We start from the raw sequence: 14,144 nt of genomic DNA, 5'->3' as shown, positions 1-14,144 counted from the left end.
GGCTTAAGTCTCAACTTCCATGATATCTCCTTATGAATGTATATGCAAACACCTGTACTGCTGTCCTCAACAGTATTTAGGCCTTATTTTAACAACAATGTTGAATTGTGAGTTTATGACTTTCCAAAATATAGAGGAATTAAAATGCTTTATCAGCACTCTACACAACTGTGAACTAAAGGAAATCTTATATACTTGGACAACAACTTTGTCCCTAGTATCTAGTAGGATTCTGTATTCATACAGCATGTCCAGTTACAATGTCAAGTCATCTTTAACAACCCTACTTCCATTTGTGCATTATTTCTTATCCTAAAGATAGTGATGTTAATGGCTATCATAGCACTCTGTGACAATCTATGAATCTGTTCTGAGAAGTATTTCCTTTTCCTTCAAAAATATATATGGTATCACTATTCATCAAAAATATTTTAGACAAGTAGAGAATACTCTATTTCACTTCTGCCAGCAGCAGACAAGCTGCTAAAGCCTTCTCATTTCCACCTCTCACAGATGAAAATTACTTGTCTCTGTATGCCTTCAAGTCACTTCCAATTTATGGTGACCCTAAGGTGAACCTTCAAGGAGTTTTTGTTGCATGAATTGTTCAGAAGGCGTTTCTCCTTGCCTTCCAATGAGACTTGCTCAAGACCACCCAGTGGGCTTCCATGGTTGAGCGAGAATTCAAACTCTCCTCTCCTGGTGTCCTAGTCCAGCAGTAAAAACGTCACCCCATGCTCACTGACACTTAACGCAATTGCATAAATCTACTATTGAAGAAAGATTTAAAGTATAGTTAGCTTTTTTCCAAAGCCTCACTAATTTTCTTCCAATTCTCACTAATTTAGCCTTTGTGATTCACAGTTAATGCCACTAGAGAGGCCCAGTTCACCACATCGCTGCCTGATTGGAAAAATGTTACCCTTGGTGTGATAACACTGGGTACCTTTTTATACTGCTATGTTTTGCTAACTGCCCTTTGCTTACAATACATTCCACAAAGGCTTTTCTTCCTACATTCCTTCAGCATTCTCAAATATAAGCAAAAATCACGGCTGTTTCAAGTTTCAAAGCACAGTGCCAGGGCTGAACAATGTAATTGCTAACATATTCAAAGGCAGCCACATGGGAAGAAATCAACAACACGCCTACTGAACGCTGCATCTGAGTTCCACAGACGTATTTGGGGCGTACCCAAGAGAAATTCATGTGCCCAGCAGAATTCCTGACTTTTTTATTGCAATAGAATATCCCATATTGTAGAACGAACTGATTTTTCCCTCAGCTCTAAGAAGAGGTTTGCGTTCAGTATTGTTCAACAAAAATGCAAGTCCAAAGCAAAAATAGGTCGTAAGGTGCTAACCTTAATATTTCAGCCCAAAGGTGATTTTCAAGCAATTTCAAATTCACTTTCAGTAGCTCTGCTCCCAAAATGAATAGCTCTCAGTGGAGAAAGTTTCCCAGGATTATACTCAAAATTATATATTCTTAACACATTGCTGTTGACTTACAAGAACAAACATTCTAAGAAAATCAGATATAATTCCATGTTATGGTGTTACTGCAGTAAATATGTGCAATCATTTTTGCCTGCACCTATATCTCTGGTAGCCACCAGTAAAGTAACAGTCTAAAATAGAAATAGTGAAAAAAGAAATTATGACACAGGCTTACATGGTCCCTATATTTTGTGGTTTATTTTCTTTTCGATAAAAAGGTACACACCTTGCATGTCGTCAAGCTTCCAAAACACTCCAAATGCCTTAAACACCTTTTCCCCATGTCTGAAGCTCAAAAATGCACCACATTCAGCAAACCCAACATTACAATCCTGACTTAGGAATGTGGATTTAGAGATGCAGCTACACCTAGTGATCAGCAGTAGATCACAGCAAACAAAATTCTATAAACTGAAGTCCTGCATATTTCGAAACAAACATTCCAATAATAATACAGAGATGGGTGAAATCAAAATGAAAACTAAAAAAAATGCAGAGCTAACAATGAATATCAAAGTGCAAAATGTATTGTTTAGTAAAATACAAACCTATACCAAAAATAACTAATGAATCAGAAAGGAAACAGCAAAAAGTCATATAATGCAAAATCTACCAGAAACAGTTTATTTTACATCCATCTGTTCACACAAAACAAATAATTAAAAGTCATTAATTTTGCATAGTGTAGTGCTTGTGTGTGCTGTTTTAAATGTCATTTATTTATTTATTTCGTGTCAAAAGCATTGGTACAGCAAATACATTTCAAATAATGGAAATAAATAGAAAAGAAAAGAAATCACAAGCAACTAAATAGTTTTGGACCAAAAGCGGGCAACAGCAACCGCATTGTCTGTAGCTTTAAACAACTCCTCCTCCTTACATGAGGCAGGGCATTGTGGGCAAGCATACATATGCTGAGTTGTTTGTTCAGCTCCACAGTCACACAAGGTGGAGGATTCCTCCAGGTAGTGCCACCTTGCCAAGATGTCTTTTGATCTGCCCACTCCACTTCTGAGTCTGTTCAGGGACTTCCAAGTTGCCCATTCTTGGTTTGCCCCTGGAGGAAGACCCTCATGGGGGGCCATCCAGTTAGAATTGCCAGGTTTAGCTGCCCAGAGAGACACCCTTGCTGTTGCTGGAGGAACATCAAGAGGAGTGGTGGTTCTCATGAAGCCCTTCCTTGATTTGAGTCTGGTGGGAGGAGGGTGATAGCCATGCAGTGGGTGGCTTTCACAATGTTCAACCTTTTTTCTCTCACCGTTAGCAGCAACTTCCCGTCGCACGTCAGGAGGGGCAATGCCAGCTAACTTGTAGAGTTTATCAACAGGTGTAGGTTTAAGGCATCCCGTGATGATTCTGCATGTTTCATTCAGTGCTATGTCCACCTGCTTTGCATGGGCAGACTTGTGCCAAACAGGACAGGCATACTCAGCAGTTGAGAAAGACAAGGCCAGGGCTGATGTTCTTATTACTTGTGGGTCTGCTCCCCATGCGCTGCCAGTCAGTTTCCGCAGGATGTTATTGCGTGCAGCTACTTTGTGCTTGGTGTTCATGCAGTGTTTCCTATATGCCTATTTTAAATGTCATGATTGCCTGAGACAATGCCGTTGTTAACTACATTAAGTCAAAACAAATAAGATGTCAGGCAGGTACTAAACTCAGTAGGAGTTTTCACCACAATCCCTATTTTGGCAACACTATTTTTGAATGCAGTGGGCCACAGGTAACCACTAGAGCTTGGTTCCAGCCCCCGCCTCCCGTAGATACTCAAATCCATAGATGCTCATGATAATAAAACAGTGTGTCTTATTTGAAATAGAATAAAAAGATTTGCTTTTTGTTTGTTTTTAATCTATATATACAGTAGATTCTCACTTATCCAAGCTTCACTTATCCAATGTTCTGTATTATCCAACGCAGTCGGCCTTTTAGTAGTCAGTGTTTTTGTAGTAAATGTTGCAATGTTTTGGTGCTAAATTCGCAAATACAGTAATTACTACATAACATTACTGTGTATTGAACTGCTTTTTCTGTCAATTTGTTGTAAAACATGATGTTTTGGTGCTTAATTTGTAAAACCATAATGTAATTTTATGTTTAATAGGCTTTTTTCTTAATCCCTCCTTATTCTCCAACATTTTTGCTTATCCAATGTTCTGCCGGCCCATTTATGTTGGATAAGTGAGACTCTACTGCATTTATTATTTTTCAGCAACATAAATGTTGCTATACAATTTGTAAAGACAGTATTTATTTATTTATTTATTTATTGCATTTCTACACTGCTTTTCTCACCTCTGGGGGGGGATTCAAAGCAGTTTACAACATGTAACTCTGGTGAGCAGAAAATTCAATGCCTCACATAGGTAAAAATACATCATATAGATTCCCCATATACATTTTCAAGCTGTAGATAGTTGATTTTGTGGATATAGAGAGCCAACTGTACTCTCCTCAGTATTCGGAGAGATTTGCCACAGACTATTGAAAAAAACTCAAAGTCCTAACTAGCTGTAAGTGTGACATAATTAGTTGTCTTTATACAGTTCTTTGAACTCTGGCCCATGAATTCTTTCCTTCTTTTATTTCAAATGTATATTTATCACCAATTATAAAAATTATGAAACAGACTTCAGAAATACATGATTAATATGAAAGAAAACACCATGCTGTTGTATAGGGAAACTCATCACTGAAAGCAATCATTTTTAAGGGAACTGCTGGAACATTTAAGTCATCCCAATCAAGTTACTGGTTAGTTTAGTTCCCAAAAGAAAAGTCAGCTGCTGCACACACACATCATAAGTGACTGGAATATTTTCTCAGCTAAACAATAAAGGGAAACATGACATTTGTTGTTCCACTGTTGTCCTATAGTCACCAGAGTTACATATTTCTGGGGAGAGGGAAAGATCATATATGTGCCCTGCGTTTTGTGACTACACTGCAATTGTCAATCCATTAGATTACATCATCATGAAACACTTTATGAAAAAATTATACATACTGTTTGGTTATTTCAAGCACTGTAATTTTTCCTCCAGAGTTTGATAACTAAACGATGAGACCAAAGATACATTATAGAAGTTCTTTAGTATAATTACATCCTTGTAATACACTGTAGGGTATATTTTTCTCCACTATATTATCATAATAACAGGCCCATTTTAATCAGTGACTGAGAAAAAAAAACTTTAATTTTTAATATGTAATACAAGACAAGTCTGATATGGTTTCAGCGTTAAAATCACAATGTAAGAACAAAGACAGACAAGATATATATGAAGGATTATGAAAGCAAAAGAGTATTATACATGAAATCGCCATCTCTGGTGAAATAAAACCAGGATGAGCTAATGGCTGGTGTTACTAGGGTTGACAACATCTAACTTCACCTTTCCTCTCCTAACCAATATTTGGCTGGCTCTGACAAAGCTTCTACTGGTGGGGTGCTTGGGCACAATTTTAGATATGAAATAGCAGAAGGCACCCCAGAATCACTGGCTCTCTCATTGCACTTCATGAGACTCACAACACAAATTGGGAGGATGTACAAACACTTGTCCACCTCTACATCAACTTATGATTGGCATATAGGAACAACTCATCACAGAATGAATTATGCATCAAATATCCATTATTAACCAGGTATTGAAAAGTCAAGTGGCATATGAATGCATAGATAATGCAAACAGTAATCTACAAAGAAAATTATTCAATCTACATTGCATCCCAGCATCTCTTACAAAACCCAATGTCCAGAAGACAGACTTTATTTCTGTATTACTTGTTTAGCACACAGACACCAATGCCCACAGGCACAAACTGCATGCTTCAAGCCTGTGGTGTACCAAGTATGCTATTTCTGAGCTATCTGTATCATTGTTGCTATGGAGTTTGAATTCAACTCTGAGTTATGGCAACCCTATCGTAGGGTTTTCTTGGCAAGAGATTTGCCACTGACTTCCGCTAAGGCTGAGGGAATGTGACTTACCAATAATTACCCAAGGAGTTTCCATGGCTGAGTGGGATCCCAGCCCAACACTTCAACTACTACACCCTGGCCCATGTGTATGTGTATTAGTTTCGATCAAAACATCCAACACAGACATTGGTTCACTGGGAACAAGAAAAACATGCTAAGGGGATTGTGCTGATGATATAGTTCCAATTATTGACAGCAAATATACAAATCTAGACCTCAGGTGCTGTGTCAGCATTCACAGTAAAGATTTGTGAAGATTTCAGCCAAAATGTTGAAATATGAGGCTGAAATCCTTATTGGTGTGAATAGGTGATTCAGGATTGAAGTATGAGATGGCATACAACTTCTCTGCCATTTTGTATGATATAACTGTGCAAAATAACTGTGCAGTCTAGTAACAGACCTCTCCAGCTCCAGGACAAGTCTGTGTTATAACAAAATGCATCACTTTCTCTGATATATAATACTACAGTAGAGTCTCACTTATCCAACACTCGCTTATCCAACGTTCTGGATTATCCAATGCATTTTTGTAACCAATGTTTTCAATACATCGTGATATTTTGGTGCTAAATTAGTAAATACAGTAATTACTACATAGCATTACTGCGTATTGAACTTCTTTTTCTGCCAAATTTGTTGTATAACATGATGTTTTGGTACTTAATTTGTAAAATCATAACCTAATTTGATGTTTAATAGGCTTCTCCTTAATCTCTCCTTATTATCCAACATATTCGCTTATCCAACGTTCTGCCGGCCCATTTATGTTGGATAAGCGAGACGCTACTGTATATAAAAAAGGCTTTTATAGAAATGCACTTCTTTCAATTCCATTATCTCTCTGTCTTGTTGACAGAAAAGACGTCTAAAGACGTCACTTTATACAAAACCCAACATTTAGGATTACACAGTTGATGATATCTCTTCATTTTTGTAACCTATTTCTATCTGAACCAAATAATTTTGAGAATGTTATGCCTGTCTTGGATAATCTGCCAAAAAAATGACCCACATGCGTCACAAACCAGAAGCAGTATCTTAATTTTCAGTGTATCTTAACTCTTATTTGCTATCATCCCCACTGTGGCCATTACTTACATTTGGCAATATTCAATGCAAAGTCTAGACCTATTAACTATGCTAAAATTTTACTAAGATACTAGAGTCTGAAAGTAATATAATTATTTGTCTTTAGCATGAGGATATGACAATGTTGAACAAGATGATCTTTACGATCCTTTCTAAATTTGATATTATACTCTCAAAGGTATCTTTAAGCATTAGCTTTTACAACATGATACCATTTTGAAGAATCTCAACTATTTTAACGCAATCCACTGATTTTCTGTCAGCTTTTCTGAAAATCGTGTCAGAAGCAACTTGAGAACATACTGCAAGTTGTTTCTGGTGTGAGAGAATTGGCCGTCTACACAGACGTTGCCCAGGAGACGCCTGAATGTTGTACCATCCTGCTGAGAGGATTCTTTCATGTCCCCACAAGCTAGAGCTGACAGATGGGAGCTCACCCTGTCTCGAGGATTCGAACCAGCAACCTTCAAGTCAGCAACCCAACCTTCAGGTCAGCAGTGCAGCCAGCACAAAGGTTTAACTCACTGCACTCTACTCAACTGACAGTACTGTTTAAAACGTCAGCAATTTTATTAATTGTCCAACTTTTCCAATGTTTTATAACTACAGTAGAGTCTCACTTATCCAACATTCGCTTATCCAACATTCTGGATTATCCAACGCAGTCTGCCTTTTAGTAGTCAATGTTTTTGTGGTCAATGTTTTCAATACATCATTATACTTTGGTGCTAAATTCGTAAATAAAGTAATTACTACATAGCATTACTGCGTATTGAACTACTTTTCTGTCAAATATGTTGTTTTGGTGCTTAATTTGTAAAATCATAGCCTAATTTGATGTTTAATAGGCTTTCCCTTAATCCCTCCTTATTATCCAACATATTCGCTTATCCAACGTTCTGCCGGCCCATTCATGTTGGATAAGTGAGACTTTACTGTATTCACAACACCAACAGAAACTTTAAATAAGTAGTTAAATGTTACTTGCTGCTCATGCGAATCCTTCGTCGATGATTATGTCTCCAAAAAGTATACTCAATGAAGAACTAAATATGTGATTCTTAACCTTTCCTGGTTCAAGAGACATTTAAGAGTCTGCTGAAATCTGTGGACATCCTCCCCAGAAACAAATTCACTTATACAGAAGCTTCAAAGTGGGTCATAAGTGAAGAACCACCATAATAAAAATCAATCTATATGTTTTTAAAAAGCAACAAATATGCAGTAGTATTTTTCCAAGCTATAATCCACAGACAAATGGTTAAGTTTCATTGGGACATTTGTTTACCATGGCATGATCACCCACACAACTGAAATTATAAACTTAAGGAAACACTAGTACGCATTAACACAGTGGGTTTTGCCAACTGAAGTGCAACAACTACCTCTGGACATTTTAATGGTGAAGTAAAGTACAATTTCACTGTATGTCAGAGTGCAACAAAAAGTGTACAATGGTTATCTTTCCATAGTCTGCAGTTGCCCACAGCCTGCACTTGAATTAGTGCTTACTGAAAGCCTGCCATTTTGCCTAGATATTGGCTCACACAGCTGCCAAAACAAATCTTGTTTAGTACAGAACCAGGCACTTCTTGAATAGAGTAGCCAGTACAGAGGCTATGTGTGGATGAGTACAAACAATTCTCTTTTCCGCCAGGAGTAAAAGACACTAACATCACAATCAAGAAGTACACAAGTGACACTATGGAAGTATTGTTCTTAAGAAAGACCTGCAATAAATTTTAACTGCTGGCTTTCTTGCTCACATTTGTACATGCAACCCAAAAGGAATTGCTATTCTTCTCAATGGAAAAGGAAACGGTTTGGATGACGGCAATGACATTTACGAAACTAAGCAACGAGGTACAGCTTTATCTAAGTAAGAAAGAACTAAATGGAGTGTGGACTTGGGAGTCTTTGAAAAAACAAAGATGTTGTGAGTAAAGTTTCACAACTTGCAGCCACATCACTGAAACCTAAGAAGGGAGCAAGGGACAGTCCTTCCCTCGGTGTTCTATTTCATAATAAACTCTGAAACATCTCTTCCCCAATGAACCTCCTGACTTATCTACTAACGTAGAAGCAAATGCTGAGAAAACACAGGCGGCTTTTATACACAAAGTGTTCCTGGAACATTCCACTAACTAAACCAAAATGTGTTTACAGAAGGAAAATCGGTGAGCGTGGATTCCTTCAAGCCCAAAATTTGGTGACATAAGGGCATTGCTGCTGCTACACACAAGCAATACTTAAACCAATAAAACACCACGTCTTTTGCAGCTCAGGCAGCCCGTACAGATCAAAACAGGCAGAACATGGGACCCAGATGTCTTCAATTTCGGTCCTTGGTTTCTACAGTTCATACTTCATGAGGGAAGGGGAGGGGGAAGGACTCTAAATGAACTGAAGTTACTCATTCCTTCCAACTATGTCAACTAACAGTTTCGCAACAGCTCAGACTCAAGAGGTTTTGTGTCACCATCGCAGTGCATCTCTACACTGCAGAATGAATGCAGTTTGACACTACTTTAACTGCCACGGTTAAATGCAATGGAATGCAGGGATCTGTAGTGAGGCAACAGCACTCGAAACTTTGTAAAACTATTTTAATTCCCAAGATTCTATAGTATTGAGCCATGGCATTTTAAGTGATGTCAAAACTATATTCATTCTACAGTCTAGACCAGGCGTTGGCAAAATTGGTCCTTCCAGGTGTTTTGGACTGCAACTCCCGCCATTCCTAACAGCCTCAGGCCCTTTCCTTTTCCCCCTCAGCCGCTTAAGCGGCTGAGGGGGAAAAGGAAGGGGCCTGAGGCTGTTAGGAATGGTGGGAGTTGCAGTCCAAAACACCTGGAGGGACCAAATTTTGCCCACGGCTGGACTAGCTGCACCATATACATGGTGTGTGCTCTTTTACTAAAGGAGATCCTGTGGAGTAGAGTAACAGCAGGATGCTGAGAGGTAGTGTTTGCCAGGTAGGGTTTTTTGTGTTTGTTTTAAAGTTTTATGCGTCGATGATCCACTGCTGTCACCAGCTGGCAGATGTTAAAGCCTGGCATGAGGAAAGTGAAGGAAACAAGAGAAGCCACGCTGCTTCCCTGCTGTTGTCCCCAAGCTGCCCTGCCCCTCTCTGCTTTCAGGCTGATCGACTGCAAGGGTGCCAAATGTCCCCCTCCCGCAGAAAGAAAGAAAAGGGGGAGCAAGACTGAAAGGCATCCCATCTCTTTGCCAGGCTGGAAGGCGCCCAGAGAAGAGCAAAGAACAAAATGGTCAAAGGTCTGGCAGCCAAGTCCTATGAGGAGCGAGTGGCAACTTGGAAAAATGAAGCCAGAGAGGGCAAACAATAGGATTGTTTACATGTTTGAAGAGATGTCACATTGAGGAAGATGTCTCTGCTGCTCTAGAGACAAGCACCTGGAGCAATGGATTGAGTCATAATTTGTTTTAATGTTGAGTTATCAACTTTTCCTTATTATGGGTGTATTGTTGTTGTGTTCGGGCACTGAATGTTTGCCTTTTATGTTTGGAATCTGCCCTGAGTCCCTCCGGGAAACAGGGCAGAATATAAATAAAGTTTGTTATTGTTGTTGTTGATGTTATTATTGACACAAAGACATAGTATGACAGCAACAGAGATATACATGCTAGATTTCATATTATTATTATTATTATTAAATGGCAGGAAGAGATCCCATGTAAACAATGGGGGGGGGGAACTTCCTCATGGTAGGGGCAGTTTGATATGCAGTTTCAGAGTGTGCTGGAATCTCCTTCTCTGGAGGTTTTTAAGTAAAGGCTGGATGGCTATCTATCAGGAGTGCTTTGATGGTGTCTTCCTGCATGGCAGAATGGGGTTGGAAAGGAGGGCCCCTAGGGGATCCCTTCCAACTCCAGGATTCTATAACTCTATACCAAGGTTGCTGTAAGTTTTCTGGGCTGTATGGCCATGTTCCAGAAGCATTCTCTCCTGATGTTTTGCCCACATCTACAGCAGAGTTGTGAGGTGCTGGAAACTAGGCAAGTGCGGTTAATATATCTGTGGAATACTCAGGTTGTCTGCTAGAGGCAAGTGCGAATGTTTCAACTGGCCAGCTTAATTAAAACTGAATAGCCTGTCAGCTTCAAAGCCCGGCTGTTTCCTGCCTGAGGAAATCCTTTGTTGGGAGGTGTTAACTGGCCCTTATTGTTTCTTGTGAGGAGCCTCTGGTGGCGCAATGGGTTCAAAAGGTCAGCAAATGGGTTCAAAAGGTCAGCAGTTTGAATCCGGGGTGTGGGCTGAGCTCCCATCTGTCAGCTCTAGCTCCCTATGCGGGGACATGAGAGAATCCTCCCACAGGATGGTAAAAACATCAAACATCAGGGCGTCCCCTGGGCAACATCCTTGCAGACGGCCAATTCTCTTACACCAGAAACAACTTGTAGTTTCTCAAGTCACTCCTGACACAGAATTAAGAAAAATGTTTGTCTGGAATTCCCTTTTTTCTTTATTTGCTGTTCTGATTTTAGGTTTTTTTTAATACGGGGCAGCTAGATTTTGTTCCACTTTCATGTGTTTCCTCCTTTCTGTTGAAACTGTCCACGTGTTTGCGGATTTCAATGGCTTCTTTGTGTAGGTCTGACATGGTGGTTGTTAAAGAGTGGTCCAGCATTTCTGTATTCTCAAATAATATGCTGTGTGCAGGTTGGCTCATCAAATGGTCTGCTATGGTTGGCTTCTGTGGTCGACAACACATTCTATAACAAGCATGGGCAAACTTGGGCCGTCCAGGGGTTTTGGACTGCGACTCCCGCCATTCCTAACAGCCTCAGGCCCCTTCCTTTTCCCCCTCAGCCGCTTAAGCGGCTGAGGGGGAAAAGGAAAGGGCCTGAGGCTGTTAGGAATAGCGGGAGTCGCAGTCCAAAACCCCTGGACGGCCTAAGTTTGCCCATGCCTGCTCTATACCAAGTTTGAGAGAAAACTTGGGCAGAGAGTGGGGCATGCATCATGATGCATGTGTCTCTTTTGCTCCTCACGTGGCTTGTCAACCTCCTTTTTCCCCCTTTTTTCCGGAGCCACCCTCAGAGGCGCCGCTGAGCAAAGCAAAAAAGAATAAATAATTCCCCGGCCGAGCTAACTTTGCCCAGACAGAGAGTCCTTGGAAAGGAAAGGAAAAGAAGGGGGAAGGAGAAGAAACCCAGGGCTGTGCAAGCAACCTCCCCGGGACCGCCCTCAAACTGTGGCCAAGCAAGCAAGCAGTCAACTTGCGGAAAGTTTTCTTCTTAAGGTTCAGCTTTAAGCCATTTTTAAGAACCACACAAGAGATCCTTATTTTCCATGCAACATGTTTGTACTTTGCAAACTCGGGGGCTAATTCCCGCCCAGCCTCGAAAAACAGAAGAAACAAACCCACCAATTACTCTCTTGATTCAACAATAGTTTAAAGTAGTGCCAAACTATTTAATCCGCGATGTAGCAGAGAGCAGATGCACCCCTTGGTGTATTTTATGGGCATTGTCTAGTCTTGCAAAAAAGAATGCCTTATCAAACTATAACTCCCGGGATTCCAGCTTAACCGAGGGTCCGAAAGGAAAGCCATTCAAAAAACAATAACAATAGTTTAAAGTAGTGCCAAACTATTCAATCCTCAGTGTTGCAGACAGCAGATGCACCCCTTGGTGTATTTTATGGCCATTGTCTAGTCTAGAGTCTTGCAAAAAAGAATGTCTTATCAAACTATAACTCCCGGGATTCCAGCTTAACCGAGGGTCCGAAAGGAAAGCCATTCAAAAAACAATAACAATAGTTTAAAGTAGTGCCAAACTATTCAATCCTCTCTGTAGCAGATGCACCCTTTGGAGTATTTTGTAGGCTTTGTTTATTCTATTTGTCTAGTCTGCAAAACCAGTCCAGTCTGCAAAAAGGAGTGCTTCATCAAACTATAATTCCCAGGAGTGTGACTTAACCGAGAGTCCGAAAGGAAAGCCATTCAAAATTCAACAATCTCATAGAGACGCATGTACTGTATTGGAACTAACGGGAGCAATAAACATTGCAAGGTCTTGAGACTACTAGTGATTTGTAAAACTACAATCCCCACTAGATTCCTGAAGTATTCTTTGTCTAGTCTGCAAAAAAGAGCGCCTCGTCAAATTATAACTCCCGGGATTGTGACTTAAACCAAGAGTCCGAAAGGAAAGCCATTCAAAATATAATAACAACAATCTCACAGAGGAGCATCTATTGAAACTAACGGGAGCTCTAAGCGTTGCAAGGTCTTGAGACTACTACTGCTTTGTAAAACTACAATCCCCACTAGATTCCGAATTAACATTAACTCCAGAGAGGGAGTCGTTCAAAAATAGGATGATGACACTAGTAAGGATGATGATACATCATACAAAGCGGCTTTGGCCGGGTTGCTTACCTGTGAACGTCTCTGCTCGGGCTTCCAGCAAAAGTCCAGCCAAAGTCAGGAGCCAAGTTGCAACTTTCCCCATATTCCCTTCCCTCGGGAGGGAAAAAGCCCCACTCCGCCGGCCCTCCGGGGGAAAGAGAGGGCGGGAAAGGGGGCGCCTCGGATCCCCTCCAAGTGGAAGGAAAAAGGGAAGCTCCTCCGGCGGCGGCTCGCTTTAACTCCGGGAAAACGACGGCGCGGGGCTGGATGCCTGGCTGGCTGGCTGGCTCCCTGTTGCGCTCCTCGAGCCCCGCACAAGCCTCCGCCTCGCTTCTCTTCCTCGGCTCCGCTCGCTCTCTCTCGCTCTCTCTCTCTCTCGCAGGAGAGAGTCCCCTCGCATCGAGGATGGAAGTCAGGCGGGCGAAGCGCGGAGAGGAGCGGGAGAGCAGCCCAGGGAGAGAGAGAGCGAGAGCGGCTGCCAAGTCACGCCCAGCCGGCGAACACGGCGCCTGCCGCCTTTCCCCCGCTAGAGGGCCGCCTCCCGCTCCTCGCCCCGGGCTCCCTTCGCTGCCTCCCGGCGCAGCCAGCACCAGGTTCCCCTTGGCTTTGCGGGAAAGGCCGGCAACGAGAAGCACAAGCAGCAGGAAAAACCTAACACCGTCGTAACCTCTTCGCATTCTCGGAGGGAGAAGAAGTCCACATTCCCGCACAGAAGCCAATTCTGAGCGGGAAGGGAAAGCTAGTGATATAGCAGCCCACGCTGAAGAACTAAGGCTGGATTCAGAAACTGTTAGCGCACTTCAAGGAGCGGAGTGAGCTCCCGCTGTTAGCCCCAGCTTCTGCCAACCTAGCAGTTCGAAAACATGCAAATGTGAGTAGATTAATAGGTACTGGAGACCGGGTTGTGGCGCAGCTGGTGACTAGCCAGCTGCAATAAATCACTACTGACCTGTCATGGGATCGAAGCCCGGGTGGGATTGAGCTCCCAACCGTTAATAGCCTAGCTTGCTGAAAACCTAAGCAGCTCAAAAGACAGTTGCATCTGTCCAGTCAAAAATTTAGGTACCATTTTATGTGGGGAGGCTAATTTAACTACAATAGAGTCTCACTTATCCAACATAAACGGGCCAGCAGAATGTTGGATAAGCGAATATGTTGGATAATAAGGAGGGATTAAGGAAAAGCCTATTAAAC

The 14,144-nt window shown here is 41.4% G+C and overlaps 1 protein-coding gene across 20 annotated transcripts in view; it reads right to left on the bottom strand.

The window, feature by feature from the left end:
• The window catches only part of ptprm (protein tyrosine phosphatase receptor type M), a 541,643-nt gene extending 528,225 nt beyond the window's left edge, over positions 1-13,418 (bottom strand). For 5 of the 20 annotated variants that reach the window (XM_062980499.1, XM_062980500.1, XM_062980503.1 and 2 more), the window contains exon 1: positions 12,981-13,418. In XM_062980499.1, coding sequence (XP_062836569.1) covers positions 12,981-13,053 — 73 coding nt within the window. In that variant the 5' untranslated portion in view covers positions 13,054-13,418. The remainder of the gene's footprint in view (positions 1-12,980) is intronic. The other 15 variants (XM_062980502.1, XM_062980501.1, XM_062980515.1 and 12 more) reach the window with 4 other exon arrangements.
• Between the last annotated feature and the right edge of the window lie 726 nt (positions 13,419-14,144).

The sequence above is a fragment of the Anolis carolinensis genome, chromosome 4 (genome assembly GCF_035594765.1).
Source record: "Anolis carolinensis isolate JA03-04 chromosome 4, rAnoCar3.1.pri, whole genome shotgun sequence".
Classification (NCBI taxonomy): Eukaryota; Metazoa; Chordata; class Lepidosauria; order Squamata; family Dactyloidae; genus Anolis; species Anolis carolinensis.
Note: the sequence above shows the minus strand (reverse complement) of the source record. Positions and strands in the feature narration are given on the sequence as shown.